The sequence below is a fragment of the Anguilla anguilla genome, chromosome 6, assembly GCF_013347855.1.
Source record: "Anguilla anguilla isolate fAngAng1 chromosome 6, fAngAng1.pri, whole genome shotgun sequence".
NCBI lineage: Eukaryota > Metazoa > Chordata > Actinopteri > Anguilliformes > Anguillidae > Anguilla > Anguilla anguilla.
Genome location: NC_049206.1, coordinates 4117925 through 4135456, shown reverse-complemented (window position 1 = coordinate 4135456; position 17532 = coordinate 4117925). Strand labels below are relative to the sequence as shown.

Genomic DNA, 17532 nt, shown 5'->3' with positions numbered 1-17532 from the left:
ATGCAAGTTTTAATACTCTCGTGGTGTGGTTCACGTGGTGTGTGTGTGTTTATGAAACCGTATTAACCAAACTGATTAGTATCGCCTGGTTTCCTTATGAACGCACAATTTTACAGCTACTGTTGTGTTTGAACGCCTTGTAACGCCATCGTATGTTTTATGGGCAAATAGTGAGACATGTATTGCCATATGTCGCCCTCTGCTGTCTGGAAGAAGCACTGCAATATCTTACTCTTGTGGCTGAGCACAATGGTGCACACAGGTGTTAGGGAGATTCCGGTATTGTGAATGGTTTGATTCTGGATTTATTTCAGAACACGGATGCATATTTGGGGATCGGTTAATGGAGTTGATACCTGGCGAAACTCACTCGGACTACTCATAGAATCCTTTGGGTGTTCAAGACCAGGCTCTAGATAGATCTGCAAAAGAGCTTGAGATGACATGACCAAATTAGTAAAACTCACTCCGTATCAAGGATTTCATCGGATACAGCCGTGTTGCTCATCCGCGCATGATTAGGATCTCTGGTAGCAGCACTGCTACGGGTGTGACGCCAGTTCACGCGCTCGCCGAAATAATTTATTTTTTTAAAGTGCTAGACAGACAGGCACAGGCGTGACCAAGCTTGGACTTGTAGTACAAACCGGTTTAATGATGCTTCTGGCGGCCGTAAACTCGGCGAAGCTGTGGGAAACCGCGTGCGAACGCGAGGGTGCTGTATGAGTTGGCTAAAGTAAATACGGACACACATAACCGAAGAGCCTCATCATTTTATACGCGGAGTGCCTTCACAACTGAATCCCAGAGTAAAAATGAATTATTTATGATGGAGAAAAAAAGGAATATATACTTTTTTTTATTTTATTTATAATATAAGCGCCTAATAATGTGTCATTGCCTAGACGTGAATGTAAAATGCACTTTCACACAAGTGTTTGGTAATAATGACTGTACACGGAGGTTGACACGACTTCATAATACACTTTTACTTAAAAAACGTACCAAGCCAAAATACACTTGTACTTAAAATAGGCTACTTACCAAGCTCACTCACGGCAAGCAATTGGCAAAATAGATTTTCCTCATAAAAACTTATTTGTGACAAGTATTCTCGTCGTGCTGTGTTGTCTATTTTGTTGTTTAAAGATCTCCACAGACCACAACCATAGGATTTTAAAAAATGTATTTATTAAAAAGCAGATTGTTCCGTGTTATGTTAAGCAGGCAGGTCGGGAGGCGTTTGTTATGTTGCGCAACGGTGCGAATATTACATTTGGCTGCGGGTCCTCTTATCGCGGACGCTCAGTCGTCTCTCTAGAAATCACCAGGGACAACGCAGGTGAGAAGTACTAACGGAGGTAACCGAGCTGGCTGTACCGTCTGGGGGAAGTGGCGGCTTGAAACTACTGAGGGCTTTCTGAACGCCGCGGTCGGCTCTCCTCCACACAACTGCACACCTGTTTCCCCCCCTGTCACTGGACAGCTCACAGGTAAGTGGCATTTAAAAAAAAATTATAATAACGACTTGTTTAAATTGGTGCCGTCAATAAAACATACACAATGTGACACGCCCCAAGTTAGACTTATGTTACTCGGCCCGCCCGTTAACCGATAGCAGCCAAACGGATTGTTTTGAAATTAGACAAATATGGAGTAAATGCGTATAAATGTACGTCATATCATGTAATATATACACATAGTGAAATTATTTTTTTGGAAATTATGAGTTCATTCTGTACTGCACCCACAGCGCATTCAAGAGTGGCGAATATGTGACGAAATTTCGAGCGTTGTGTTGCGCAAAAAAACAATTTTCCTCTGACAGATGCACTGAAGCATGCTTATCGTTACACATGCGTGAAAAAATGGCATGGAAAGGTGGGATTGATTGACCCCACGCTCTCTTGTCATCAAATAAAAACAAACCCAGGTCGGATATAAACTAGGGGCAAAGTTCTTTGGCGTTACTGTCTGTGAAGGAGGGAAAGAAAGTTCATCCTCCCTGCTATAGTAACGGGAACAAAAGCTCATTGCTGCAGCGCGTTGGTTCTTTATTTATTATTACAGCACGTAGCACGGGAAAGTAAAGAGGCGTGTCAAACACCCGAGTATGAACCCATCGATGCGAGTGCGCAGGTGTTTTTTTTTTAAAGATACTTCGGGCAGTTTTAAGACTGGCGCCCGTCGCTCTGTGCAACAATTTAGCCGTTCGGTTGTTTATCCACTTTGTTGTGGTCCTTGTGGTGAGTGTGGATTATTTTAAAAAGATAATTTAATATTACGGAGACGAAGGCGTCACTGCTCAGTAACGTGTGTTATCTCTCATAGTGTATATTCTACCAGAGTTATTTTTTATAGCTCATATAAACGTTATTTGTGTTGAATCTACACCGAACATTTGAGCGTGCGCTGGTGTCCGTGTAGCCGTACTGTTCGAGCTGTTCTGTAATTCACTCTTAATAAGAGCATTTACTAAAATGACAAATGCAAATGTATTTGAATGTTGCAGTGGCACTTAATCCATGGATACCTAGTCAGGCTCTGTGGGTTTGAGAGGAATTAAAAAAAAAAAAAAAAACAGTTTAGGAAATGACCTGTTGTTCCATCTCCTCCCGTCAGGATGGGGGCGCTAGACCAGTGGCTGTGGAGGCATGAATACTGGCTGCCCCCTGGCATAACCTGGGAGGACATGCAGAGTCAGGAGGGAAGCTGGTACCCTCGTCCCCGCGACCTCCTCGTGGCCTTGCCTCTGGCCGTGGGCTTCATCTCCCTCCGTTACGTCTTTGAGAGGTGAGTGAGAGACGGATTAATCTAACCCTAAATCATCAAACCCACTGACGGGTTAATCTAACCCTAAATCATCAAACCCACAGACGGGTTAATCTAACCCTAAATCATCAAACCCACAGACGGGTTAATCTAACCCTAAATCATCAAACCCACTGACAGGTTAATCTAACCCTAAATCATCAAACCCACTGACGGGTTCATCTAACGCTAAATCATCAAACCCACAGACGGGTTAATCTAACCCTAAATCATCAAACCCACAGACGGGTTAATCTAACCCTAAATCATCAAACCCACTGACAGGTTAATCTAACCCTAAATCATCAAACCCACTGACGGGTTCATCTAACCCTAAATCATCAAACCCACTGACGGGTTCATCTAACCCTAAATCATCAAACCCACTGACGGGTTAATCTAACCCTAAATCATCAAACCCACTGACGGGTTAATCTAACCCTAAATCATCAAACCCACTGACGGGTTAATCTAACCCTAAATCATCAAATCCACTGACGGGTGATCTAACCCTAAATCATCAAACCCACTGACGGGTTAATCTAACCCTAAATCATCAAACCCACTGACGGGTTAATCTAACCCTAAATCATCAAACCCACTGACGGGTTAATCTAACCCTAAATCATCAAACCCACTGACGGGTTAATCTAACCCTAAATCATCAAATCCACTGACGGGTTGATCTAACCCTAAATCATCAAACCCACTGACGGGTTAATCTAACCCTAAATCATCAAACCCACTGACAGGTTAATCTAACCCTAAATCATCAAACCCATTGACGGGTTAATCTAACCCTAAATCGTCAAACCCACAAATGGGTTAATCTAACCCTAAATCATCAAACCCACAGACGGGTTAATCTAACCCTAAATCATCAAACCCACTGACGGGTTAATCTAACCCTAAATCATCAAACCCACTGACGGGTTAATCTAACCCTGAATCATCAAACCCACTGACGGGTTAATCTAACCCTAAATCACCATACCCACTGATGGGTTAATCTAACCCTAAATCATCAAACCCACAAATGGGTTTATCTAACCCTACATAATCAAACCCACAGACGGGTTTTGTATCGATGTAGTGGCTGTGTACAGTTGTAGGGGTAGTGTATAGGTGTAAGTGCAGTCTATAGGTGTCTCAGCACTCCCAAGGATGTGTGGATGTTCTGCTTCTCATTCCACTTGCAGTGTGTAACCAGCCTTTTCTTCAGTAAAATTCATAAACGATAAACTTACGTGCTGTCTACTCAAAGCAAAAACCACCCGGGGGGAAAAAATAGGTAAAGTTTCAAGGCAAAGAGCATTTATGACACAGATCACATGAGATCGTTGTGAGGTTGAGGAAAGTTTGAAGTGAAAGTTAATACCAGGGGTCATGGTGAAAGTACCGTGTCACAAAAAATGTGTAGAATGTCTGCTACGCAGGCCTTTTGGCAGATAAGGGCTCCTTGGATGCAGGAAGCCGGCGTCACACACCGCCGTCTGGACGCCAGTCACCCGTTAAGCACGTGGAGAGAGAGAGAGAGAGAGAGAGAGAGAGAGAGACAGAGAGAGACAGAGAGAGAGAGAGAGACAGAGACAGAGAGAGAGAGAGAGAGACGCAGTCGGTGAAGAGAGAGATGGAGAGATACGGGGCCAGGTATGCGTGTCTGGCGTGCTTTTCCGGAACGATTCCTGGCACCGCGGCGCGTGACTCGGCCTTCGTTCCAGCCGTCGAAGGAAGTGCCGGATCGCCGTAGGCCTCATCCGTCGAACGGTTTTGGCTGGATTAGCATCCGGCTCCTGTCGATGGACCTGCTAGCATGGGACTGTGTTTCTGTGGGTTGAAAGCGGGGAGCCATCTTGAGAGCCATAGGCAAGACCACCGCCCCCCACTCTCTCCCTTCCCCTCCCTCCGCCCCCCTCCCATGTGGGTGGGGGGGTTGATCCCTGCCCTGGGACTTTCTTAACTGTGGTCCCTTCTCTTGTCTGTTCCACTCTCTACTTTCTACCAAAATGAATTATGCAAAAAAGAACAAAAAAATAAAACTTGAACCCTGCCAGCGTACTTGTACGGTGTTTTCAGTGCAGTGTTGAACAGTGTTCAGTAAAGTGCTGAGGTGTATTAGGCACAATTTTTTCTCTACCCACAATTCACCTGGGTACCACAGGTCGCCGAATGGAGTTCTTCTGGTAAATAACGTCACTCTCTGAACTATACAGCTGCATGCTAACATGCTCCCGTGCTAATTCTCTTGACTGTCGAGCAATGAGAAGTTTGTCAGGATGAAAAGCTTTATATCAATAAAGCACGTCATAATAATAATAATTATTTTTATCGGAGCCGTCCAAATTAATGGATGCGTTTTAATTGATATGTTTTCATTCTTCTCCTTCTGTGGGCAAACCCCCAGGGAGAACTCTGGGAAATCCCCCCGGGGGAAAGGGAAAGAGTGTTTTCCTAGCCGCCGCCGCCGCCGCCGCGCATGCAGAGGAGCCGGCCTTGCGAGGAGGAGCTGGAGGCGGAGTCGTAAAGACCGCAGTATTTGCCTAGCGCGGTTCGGCTGTCTAACTCTCCCCCGGGCAGCCATGGAGGCCGACGCTGGCGTGAGCGCGGCTCGGAGCGGTGACAAAGGCTCGATGGGAGCTGGGAATGCGAAACGCCACGTTTTGGGATGCGCGCCTGGAGTTCTTTATTTTTGTTTTTGTTATTTAAAAAAAAAAAAAACTCGCACAGGTGTGTGTGTGTGTGTGTGTTTTGGGAGTCGGTGTAGATCAGTAGGGAGAACAGGTGTGAAGTAGAATGGGGGGGGGGGGGGGTGAGGGTGTACAGGTAAGAGCCGCTGGCAGGCAGAATGGAAGGGGGTTTGGTGTTGCCGTGGCAGCTGTTACCCGGGTAACTAGAAACCCTGAGCCGACACGCATGCCAGTCTTGACCTTCTCGTCCCCTTGAGTGATCTTCAGCGTCTGCGGTGCGGTCGGAAATGCACACGCACACACCCAGTCAAACAAATTATTGACTCACAAGGGATCGAACACATGCTCTTACACACATGTAAACATGCCATCCAATGTTTGTTTTTTTTGAGTCTGTAAAGAGAGCAGTAATTTCTTTTTTTTTTTTTTAGCCCTTTAAGGTGTAAGATCACAAATAGATGATTAGAATTGTCTTGGCTGAACATTCTAATGATGATGTAACAATCACTGCCGGTAACTGATATCTTTGGAATTCTAGAACACTGACTTAGATTTTTGAAAAGAACAATCTACTCCTCACAGGGTTTGTGCCAAATCATTCAGTTCTTTGCATTGCAGTTGCTGTGCTTGTTGCCATGACATTTACCGTGTACCCCCCCTCCCCCCCCCAGGTTGGTGGCTCGCCCCCTGGGCAGGCAGCTGGGTGTGTGTGACCGGACACGGGTACCTGTCAGACCTGTACCACACCTGGAGACTTTCTACACACAGCACAGCCACCAACCGTCCCAGGTGAGCATCCACTGCACCTAAACACACACAGGCATGCTGGGATCTGCAGCGGTGATGTCATCGTTGGGTAAGACAGCACAAGGAAATTGGAAAATGGGGGCAGGTACGTCCTGGATAAAAGCCTGTATATTGATTACTTTCTGAGTCAGAGCCTGTTTGCTGATTACTTCCTGGGTCAGAGCCTGTTTGCTGATTACTTCCTGGGTCAAAGACACCTGGGCAGGTGGACTCCGCTGGTCTTGTTAGGCTTTTTTGTCTGAAGGAAATCCACCGCTGTGGATAAATCTCCCCCCCTCCCTGCAGCTCCCCATTCCCACGGCTTTGAGCGTACTCCCCCCACCCCCCCCAAACTCACCTGTTGGTTGTTCTCACCTGCCTGCAAGCTGGCTGCGGGACCCGAGGGGAATCAGCGGGGGCCCCCCGGGGAGAGTCGTTAGAAACCGGAGCTCGTGTTTTCGTGGAGAGCAAGAAGAGGGGCGGGGCAGAGGTGTCTGTTTACCCCCCCCCCCCCCCCCCCTCGGGGATGAGGCTCGGGAAAGGCAGGGAATAAATGGGAGTCACCGGCCCAGGAGAGGCGCGGCTGTTTTTTTGTGTAGCGCTAGAACGGCTTCGAGGCGCGGTCTCTGCGGAACAGTGACATAGGAATACACGATACACGGTGACAACAGGAGCCTGAACATGTTCAAAAAAATAATTAATTAAATTAAATTAAAAATTTAAATAAAATTTTTGATGAGTAATGCCTCGAAAATTTTACATGTAACTGTGCGTTTTTAGGTACGTTTGTGATGTTTACTAGAGGAGGATTGCTCATGAAAATATGAAAATTGGTGCTGTGTGAGTTACAGTCTTCTGATGTGCCAAATGCATATTACACCAGCGATTAGGTAAGAGAGAGTACAACAATATCTCACTAAGTATTGCCTTGGAATGATGTGCGAGCTGCTTGTTATTTCAGTGAGCCTAATGAATGTGTCAGTGGTTTTGTGAGAATCGATTTCTCCGATCAGCAAGCCCGCATTTATCACATTTATAGCGATTTTTATCAGTTGTGTGTGGAAGGAAGGAGCGGGCAGGGAAGTGTAAAAGGTCAGGGGTGATATGTGAAAGGTCAAAGGGGATATGTGAAAGGTCAAAGGGGAAGGTGTGACGTCCTCCGTCTGTCCCCAGAACGAGATCCTCGGCCTGACCAAGCAGTGTGACCTCACCCAGAGGCAGGTGGAGACCTGGTTCCGTAACCGTAGAAACCAGGACAGACCAAACAACACCAGGAAGTTCTATGAAGCCTGGTGAGTTCTCTGTATTGCTGTCATAGTCATAGCCTTAATCATGATCTAACAGTTCAGGCAAACCTGTGGGTGAAGTGCCTGTTTTGTAATCGATAAAAATGTCTGTAGCCCTTACATTTCATGTTTCATTGTCTACCTCTGTCATGCTTTAGAAATAATACTGTGCGTTGGTTTTGGTTATTCTATTTGTGCACTATTTTCAAAACTCATAGAGTTTCCCTATGGGATACCAAAGTAAAATTTAATTAAATTGTCCTCGTTTTTGTTCCAAATGAGTGCCGCCAAATTAATCTCCATTTTGTGTTGTTGGCAAAAATCTGCTTGAGAGTTAAAAGTGGCCCACCAAAAAAAAAAAATAATAATAAAAAGACGATCTATATGTGTCTCATTTCTTTCAGTTGGAGGTTTGCCTTTTACATGGTGGCTTTTTCGGGCGGGCTGGCTGTTCTCGTCGATGTGAGTGTCTACCAGTGACTGACTGGGCTTAACCCGTGCATGAAATCTAACGTTACAGTCCTGCTGTTTCTGAGCAGTATTAAAGTTACGTGGAAGTATCACAGCAGCCTTATCCATAAAGCCTAAATGTTGTTGTAATAGTTCTGAATATTTATACCTGAATAACGGACTCTGCACCATTTCAACACAGATTCATGATTTGCCTTTTTGTCGGTGTGATTGTCTCGTAGGCACCTTGGTTTTGGGATCAGAGAGAATGCTGGAATGGATTCCCGTTGCAGGTTAGAACAGTCGGCTTGCACACACATTCTAGCTTTCCAGCTCTGCAGTGGGAAAGGGCTATGATGAGCCAGTCTGGGTCCAGCTCTACAGTGGAAAAGGGGTATAATGAGCCAGCCTGGTTCCAGCTCTACAGTAGGAAAGGGCTATAATGAGCCAGCCTGGTTCAGCTCTACAGTAGGAAAGGGCTATAATAAGCCAGTCCACTGGTTCTAGTTCTACGGTGGAAAATGGGTCCAGCCTGGTTCCAGCTCCACAGTGGGAAAGGGCTATAATGAGCCAGCCTGGTTCCAGCTCTACAGTGGTAATTAGTGTAATGGAACCCAGATTTCCTTCTTTCTCTCCTGGTGCCTCCAGCCTATCTCCGACGCTCATTACTGGTACTACATGATGGAACTGGGCTTCTACTGGTCTCTCCTGCTCTGCGTCTCTGTGGACATCAAACGGAAGGTGAGTCCCAGTGGAGTCATTCACTAATTTGACGTTCTGATGTCAGAAGTCCGCCCAGCCAGCCAGATTTGCTTTTTTTTTTTTTTTTTTTTTTTTTTTTCAAAACCAGAAAATATTTTTTTTGTGGCGCATCAGGAGGTAACCCGACCACGGCTAAAAGTTTAGCTGGGACTTTTAGGGTAGGGGGGAAGGGGGAATCTTAAAAACTAACTTCCCTTTCCTGATGCTTTGGTGCGTCTGGGGAACCCCCCCTCCTCCCCCCTTCCCCCCTCCCCACCTTCATACTCCCACTTGTTTATTTGTATGAATCTGACTCTGGTGCACTTCAGTAAAAGCAAGGTAAAGGCGTTCAGGAGAACTGGTCTTATAACAATACCTTCGAATAAGGAAGTAAATGACTTCTGCATGCATTCAGCTGTGTAATGGAATATGTAATGGGTATACAGCAGTAATATTATCATACATTATCATAAAGTTTCTCTGGATTCCTCCTGCTTCGTTTTCCTTAATTAGAGCCGTTTCACGGGAAGCTCACTGTTTGTTTAGCTTTAATGAGCTTTTTTTCCTCATTCTTCCTGTTCATTTTAATCATTCAGCTTGGGGGGGGGGAGGTTTGGGTGATTATTGTTTGAGTTTCTGTGACCACAGTTCAGTTTTGTAATGCATGGCTAGTCATGCAGCTCTAGTGTGGTTATAACATTGTGTGTGTGTGTGTGTGTGTGTGAGAGAGAGAGAGAGAGAGAGGAAGAGAGAGAAGGAGGAAAAATTAAACTTCCTTGTAAATTTATTATTATTTTTTTAACGGTTGCTTGCCAATGTATGTATGGTGCTTGGCTCGTTTTGTGTAACAGGGTTTCTAAAATCGGGTTTAGTAATGAGGTGGTATTTACCTCCTAGTCCCTAAGGAGCCCCCCCCTTACCCACAATGCTCTTTGGCTTGCCACAGCTTGTTTCAGACCTGTTTGTGCTTGTACTGTACTCATACATGCAGTATGTATGTATGTACTTGATGTGTAGTCAAGTGTAGATACTTCAAATATAATTAGCGAATTCAAACACTTTTCATTTTGGGATTGGATGTTATGTGAATTATGTTATGTTTGTTGAATTTACACTGGAAGGCAAATCTGATAAAAGAAGACCAAAATAATAATTCTTAATAGAATAATAATGTAAGTTGCTTTCATTGCCATAACTTACACAAGACTGTACAAAAACTTTATTGTACTGCACAGATACAAAGGGGCCTTTAGACAAAGTGAAGGGCACCTGCTGTATAGTTTGTGTATGTAGGTGTATTCCAACATCACTTTTTGTATTTTGGGGTTTCAATATTTGTGCAGTGTAAGGGAACTGGGGTTGTGGGTTCGGTTCCCAGGTGCGGGACTGTCTTTGCCACCCCTGAGAGGGGTACTTTTGACTTGAGCGGGTCTGGTAAATATCCTGCTGTTTGTTGGATGCAATGTAAGCAGAGGAGGAAAGTCCAGGGGTCAGAAAGTAAAAGTCCTGCCGTGTGTTTCCTCCGCCCATGACCTCAGCAGGCTGATTTCACTAATTACATTACATTACAGGCATTTAGCAGACGCTCTTATCCAGAGCGACTTACACAACTTTTTACATAGCACTTTACATTGTATCCATTTATACAGCTGGATATATACTGAAGCAATGCAGGTTAAGTACCTTGCTCAAGGGTACAACGGCAGTGTCCTTACCCGGGATTCGAACCTGCGACCTTTCGGTTACAAGCCCAGTTCCTTACCCACTGTGCCACACTCCGTCCTCGTAATTAGTTCTACCTCCTGGCTGAAGATGTTGCGCTAATTGGCAAATCAAATCCAGGTGATTTGGAACAAAAATCCCGGGGAGGACTTTCTAACTTTGTGAATCCTGAGATTGCCCACCTCTGAACGCGAGCCGTTGCAAGTCGCTGCTGCGTGGAAGTCGAGTCCGGCTAACCCGCGTCTGTGAACGTGACCCTCTCAGGACTTCAGGGAGCAGATCGTTCACCACGTCGCCACCATCTCGCTCCTCGGCTTCTCCTACTGCTCCAACTACGTGCGCATCGGCACCCTGGTGATGCTCGTCCACGACTCCTCGGACTTCCTGTTGGAGGTAAGCGGACTTCCTGTTGGAGGTGAGCGTCGCGTCTCGCCCTCCTCTCAAACTTTAAAAGTCCAGTCTAGACAGGACCACCGTCGCTGGGTTTTTTTTTTTTTTTTTTTCCTCCCAACTTTGAATGCTCAGTCGTACACCCAGGGCCTCCGATTATTTTGGGAAGGGGCAGACCAGCGCCCGCTCATTTTCGAAGCACGTCCCGCCGGCTGCCACTTCCTGTTGCTTCATAGTCGGTCCGTGCTTGCTACGACTGAAATGCTGAAATGCAACATTATTTAGAGGTTAATTTCTGTTATTGCCCATATTTACAGGACAGGTTCATTTTAAAGCAAGTACACGTGGGTTCAAAGTGAAGTTCATTTGATATTATATATCACAGGTGCGTGGGACTTCGATAGGCCTAGTCACTGTACGCCAACATAAGCAACCTTATTTTGGTCTCAGTTATTTGCATAAATCTAGCGGAAGCATGACTCAGGAAATGATCTTAAGGTTACGTCTAGGTTTGTATCCAAGAACTTTTTTCGTAAAGTTGTCATTCTCGGTTTCCGCCATTGAGCAGGGCGTGACGCCGAAGGCGATATGACGCGCTTTTATTTTGAAGTGCCATCACTCCTGAATTCTTTGCATGGCTGCGTTTTTACTTCCTGCAGAAGGAGTGGTCAGTGCTACTCTGAGCCTGACTGCTGTTTCGTTTCCCCTGTCTGGCTCTGAAGATGGGCTTCTCTCCAAATCACATCAAGACTTTTGTCTTTTTTCTGGCATTTTAAATTTTTTTGCTGCTTGTTTTTATTTTTCATTTTTAAATGAAAAAGGGAATTGTTTCAAAAGAGAACTCGTTGGGTCTCATTCACAAAACTTTTCTTACTTTAGTTCTTAAAGATGTTCCAACGAAAAAACAACATGAGGTTCATGACGTGTGCAGATGCTTGTTTTTGTGCATATCCCAGGTGTACTGCGTGAGATGATGAATGCTGATTGTTGGAAAATATTGTGCGCAGTCCTGTCCATGCGATTGGCGTACGGAAACACCCATGAACCGACACAGATAAGAAAAAAATGCTGAAGAATGCCGAAATGTTCTTGGAAGCGTTCTTGCACGCAGTTTACGAAGCTGATGGTACGCACGTTTTGTGAATGAGGCCCGTGTTCGTGCCCGATGGTATCGCTCTGGGAGCATAGCGTTTTGGGACGCTGAAATGTACACCCTGCTCGCGCCGATGCCAGCAGCGATGCGTGCTCCGCTGGGGACTCCTCGGGTAAAAAAAACCTTTTGCGCACCTGAGACAGGTGAGTTTGCCGGCTGCTGGGCGGCGCTGAGTCACGCAGGTATGCCGCACGCATCGCTGGAATGACATCACTTCCTCCTCCACGCACTGCTGCTTATCGAGGGGGGAGAAACACATTTACTAAAATAAGCTTTATTACGATGTTTTTTTTCCTAACCATCTTGTTTCAGTTAAAGGATTCATTTTTAAACTAAGGCCTCGGGGCCTTGACCTGATTTTTGACCAGCATGCAGTTCACTTGTCTTATAGATGATTTCATTATTTGAAGCCAACATACCTGTGGCCAATATGAGGTTTGACCATTGACTGCGAAGCAAGACACAGAACTTGAATTGAATTACTAGAGAGGAATCCTGACCATCGAGAACTGGACAATGTTCACCCCTTGTCTTGTTGAATGGGACATTGATTCCTTTTTAACATTTTTTGACAAAAAAATGTAATTAATTCTGAAAATCATCCTTCAACAGACTAATTTAAGAACAATCAACAGTTTACAATTTGAACTATGGTTGAAATTGAAGCTAGAACACACAGTGAGCCCTAGGCCTGGGTTTCAGAACTCCTGTTTTTAGTTAATACAGGATGTTGTTATGGTGAGAGAGAGGCCCAAATAAATGCATTATAAATTGGGAGGAAAGAAAAAAAAAAAAAGAAAACGATCAAAATTTCAATCTGGGGAATCATTGCAGGGGAAGGTGTGAGTTTGAATACTGGTGGTGCTGGCCACTCAGACGCAGGGAGTTTGGAATCAGTGGCTCACGCACGCGCTCTCTCTCTCTCTCACCCCCCCCCACCCCCCCCCCCCCCCCCCGCACCCCCCCCCCCCCCCCGCAGTCCGCCAAAATGTTCAACTACGCCAAATGGAGGAAGACCTGCGACAGCCTGTTTGTCGTCTTCACCGTGGTCTTCCTGGTGACTCGTCTCGTGGTGTTTCCCAGCAGGTACGTCACCGCCCGACTGACGATCGTGCGTCGAGCCAGAGCGCGTGCGTGCGTGCGTGCGTGCGTGGGTGCGTGGGTGCGTGGGTGCGTGCGTGCGTGGGTGCGTGCGTGCGTGCGTGCGTGCGTGCGTGCGTGCGTGGGTTACATTCTCCCTTTGTGAACTTTGACCCCTGGTCTCTCTTGTGTTTGCATGGTAAGTCGTTCTGTATAAGAGTGTGTCTGCTAAATGCAGGCAATGCAATGCAATGTACTGAGTCTTTGATTCAAAATTGAGTTTAATTCCTCATCCCAGGTGTGTGCACCTCTTGATTGCTCACATGAATAGTTCTCATGATTAGACCTGGAGCCAGTGGCATCTAAAGGACGTCTCATTAACTTTTATCAGCAAGAAGATTATGAGGGTGAACCCCTCCCCCGACAAAAACACACACGCACACACACACACACACACACACACACACACACGCAGGCACACACACACACAGGCGCACACACGCACACACACACACACACACACACACAGGCACACACACACCATCAGCAATGCCCACAGCCCCAGCTAACAGAAGCCGTTGGGGAAGATTCCGGTTAGACTCCCACTCGATTATATAAATTTCATGACAAGAATCTTTCCCACGCAGCCTCGGGACTGAGAACACAAGTTCTGTCAGAGTCGCGGGGGGGGGGGGGGGGAACGTTTCGGGCAAACAACGCTAAAAGAGAAATCCGTGAAACTGAACAAATGTGTGCGTTAGGAACATTTACCCTGGAGCGCTGGTGTCAAACTCCAGTCCTGGAGGGGCCGCAGGGTCTGCTGGTTTTCTGGGGCTCGCTCAGCACCAGTGGTTCACTGTGTGAACTGAACTGTGTTCTTGGCCAGAAATAGCTGTACGAAATGAGTATCGTACCTTATTGAACCTGTTCGTAGTTGTCCAGTGGCCATGACATGCACTTTTGTACGTCGCTTTGGATAAAAGCGTCTGCTGAATAAATGTAATGTGATTTTCATTTGTCATTGATTGGATAAAGAGTCCACACACCTTGTTCTCAAGGCCTTCATTGGCGACTGATTGAAAAGGGAACCATAAAAACCCACCGACCCTCCAGCCCCCTGGGGATTCAGTTTGCCACCGCTGCCCTAGAGTCCTGTGTCCCGGGCTGGCATACCCCCCCCCCTCCCCTGGGATGGCAAAAGTGCCATTTTAAGGCTGTATTTTAAAACATCTTAAACCACAGGTGCCCTTTGCGATCTCAGTCTTCCTCTGCCCCCACCCTGCCCTGCCCTGCCCCGCCCCCGCCCCCTCCCCTGCCCCCTCCCCTCCCCCTGAGTTAGCTGGATAACTGCGCTGAGTAAAACCCTGGAACAGCTCTTTTGACTCCAGTCCATGCTCCAGATCTGGGAGGGTTCCGGGCTTTACACACCGCAGTTATCCCAGCTAACATGTTAATCCTGCTTTGTGGAATATCCCCCTTGGTCCTGGGAAAACAAAAATATGTCATCTGATCCGGAAAGTCTGCTTCTGATGCCTGATGAACTCCCAGGTTGGCCTTCTTAGCTCAAAAGCTGAACACTGTATGCAGGTAGACGGCAGCGTATTATAATAGGTCAAGGAGCTAGTCTTGTAACCTAAAGGTCACAGGTTCGATTCCCAGGTACTCTGCGGTTGAGCAAGGTACTTAACCTGCAGTGCTTGCATTGCAGTATATATCCTGCTGTATAAATGGATGCAATGTAAATGCTTTGTGTACAGTAATTTGCTCTGGATAAGAGTGTCCTAATTGCATTTAATGTAATGTCCTCACACACGTCCTCTCTGCGCCCCGCCCAGAGTGATCCACACGACCCTGGTCCTGTCCATGGAGGTCTTCACCCCCTTTTTCGGGTACTACTTCTTCAACGCGCTGCTGCTGGTGCTGCAGGCCCTGCACGTCTTCTGGGCCTGGCTCATCCTGCGCATGGTCTACAAGTTCATCTTCCGGGGCATGGTGAGCTCCGCTCCCTCGGGGGTTCCGAACCCAACACCTCCCGGTGGGAGAGAACCTCACCTGTCTGCATTTGTTTGTATCATGGTTTTTTTTAAAAAAAAAAAAAAGAGTATTAGTTCTCCTGAAGAAAATGTGAAAATGGCTGTTTTTACTGTATAACAGTATCTCTAATCCTTAAGTTTGGAATTCGATACGAGACTGTAGCGGGTACCCTATATGACCAAAAGTATCTGGACACCTTTTGGTCTTGGGCTGTTTTTCATGGTTTGGGCTTGGCCCCTTAGTTCCAGTGAAGGCAAATCTTAATCTAGACTATTCTGTTCCTCCATTTTTTGCGGTAACAGTTTGGGGAAGGCCCTTTCCTGTTTCAGCATGACAAAGCCCCCAGGCACATGGCAAGTTCCATATAGAAATGGTTTTGTTGAGAATGGTGTGGAAGAACATGACTGGCTTGCACAGAGCCCTGACCTCAAACCCATTGGGATTGATTGGAGAGCCAACTGTGAACCATGCCTAATCGCCCAATCAGTGCCTGACCACACTAATGCTCTTCCGGCTGAACGAAAGCAAATTCCTACAGCAATGCTCGAACACCTAGCATAAAGCCTTCCCGGAAGAATGGAGGTTGTTATAGCAGGGTCGACCAACTCCATATTAATGGCCAAAATTTTGGATGCGATGTTGGATGTCAGGTGTCCACATACTTTTGGCCATGTAGTGTATCCCTACACTTCACCAGAGCTTCAGCATGACGAGTCTTTTTTTTTGTCTTTTAGGTTGAGCGAGATGAGCGCAGCGATGAGGAGAGTGGAGATGATGATGAGGGGGCGGAAGAGGAAGAGGAGTGCGGTTGGGAAAAGAGGAAAGACGTCCTCAATGGCCGACTGGCTGTCTTCACCAATCTGACCAATCAGAGGAGCAGCCCGAGCAACAGGATGCCTAATTCCAGATAGGGGGAAATGTGACGCACTTGAACAAAGGTCCCTCTGACGAAAGTGAAATGGAGCTGGTGACTCACGTGTACAAAAAACATTTATCACTTCCTCGTGTGCTGTCCCAGTAGTTAATGGTCTGTGAAAAAGGTGTGCTTTACGTCCGCAGTTGGGGGGCACACACCTTTGGAGGCTAAATGTTCAGTTGAGAAAACCACATTTGAGTTGGCTGACTCGGTTTTTTTTTTTTTTTTTTGATCATGACCGCTGCTATTTTAAAAACTTTTTAATTGTGACCCTAAATGTAGTGCATTTGTCCCCTGCATCTCTTCTTTCTATCCGTTTTTAACCGTTTTAAAGGTTGTGTGAACTGTGAATTACATTGTCCTAGAAGATGCTAAGACCGAGTCAAAGGGGCGAGGATCTGAAACATCTGATTGTACTTTCTGATTAGAAATATTGTTTTTAATTTTTTTAATTGTCATGTTAGTTTTCCCTTTTTAAAAAAAAAAAAAAAAATCTCCCCAATTTGGAACCCCCTCCTGCGTTCCTGCTATGCTAGCCCTGCAGCGGAAGTGTGTTCCTCACACAAGTTCACCTGCAAGCCGGTGACTATTTTACACCCTAACAGGCCACACACAGTACTACAGGAGTGAGCTATGACTCCAGAGCCTGGAGGACAAGCATATGCCTCAACGAGAGACAAACCAGTAGCCTGTTTGCTAGGAATTCATGAATTAACGTACCAATAGCCTCATTTCAACATACCACAACCCCTGAGGGATGTGGCCAATGGCGTTCACCCATCGTGGATGCCTGGTTATGATTGGCTGATACTCTAATGAGACTGAAGTTCAAATGGGTAGTTGTTGGGCCCAGCAGCCAAAATTAATGCTAAGCGTCTTTACGTCACTTGGTAGCCCCAAAATAATACAGGGAACACAGAGTAATACAGACCAATGCCTATTAAAGGAATGCAATGTCAGGCAGTCTTTATGTCAGTTGTGACGTAGAAAACCCATGTGCACATACATAAGATGGTCTGCTCATAATTTCAAATCTGGTATCCTGATGGAATATTATATTGCATTTTTTAACTTTCAAATTAATGGCTTGGCTACGGAGGAATTCAAGTTTGGCCAAGCTTTTATTTTTTTTATTTTTTATTTTTTTTACCTTTTTTTAAATGCATGTTGTCTGTTTTGTCAGAAATAACTAATAGCTCTTTTGTTGTGATCAGATTGTATCATTTGTGGGCTAAAACTGGGTTAGTGAAGTATATTGATTATGAAGTGTGTAACTGTATGTACTGTGTGTCATGTGATTTCCTATATGCAATGAAACATATGAACGGTGTTTACCTTTGGCTTCTAATGGGTCCAGGTCTTCCTGATTGAATTACATCACATTTATTTGGCAGACGCTTTTATCCAAAGCGACGCACAATGAGTGCATACGGAAGGTCGTTGGACAACCAGAAAACACAGGTCCGATAAGGCACA

General features: G+C 45.9%; 1 protein-coding gene across 1 annotated transcript; it reads left to right on the top strand.

The window, feature by feature from the left end:
- Window positions 1–870: 870 nt before the first annotated feature.
- Window positions 871–17404, top strand: LOC118229827 (ceramide synthase 2-like). Its single transcript, XM_035422263.1, has 11 exons — window positions 871–1493; window positions 2623–2793; window positions 6170–6287; window positions 7458–7576; window positions 7975–8032; window positions 8263–8313; window positions 8669–8761; window positions 10748–10876; window positions 13006–13112; window positions 14942–15098; window positions 15875–17404. Exons 2-11 carry the CDS (start codon window positions 2624–2626, stop codon window positions 16049–16051), a joined length of 1179 nt encoding a protein of 392 aa, XP_035278154.1. The 5' UTR covers window positions 871–1493; window position 2623; the 3' UTR covers window positions 16052–17404.
- Window positions 17405–17532: the final 128 nt, after the last annotated feature.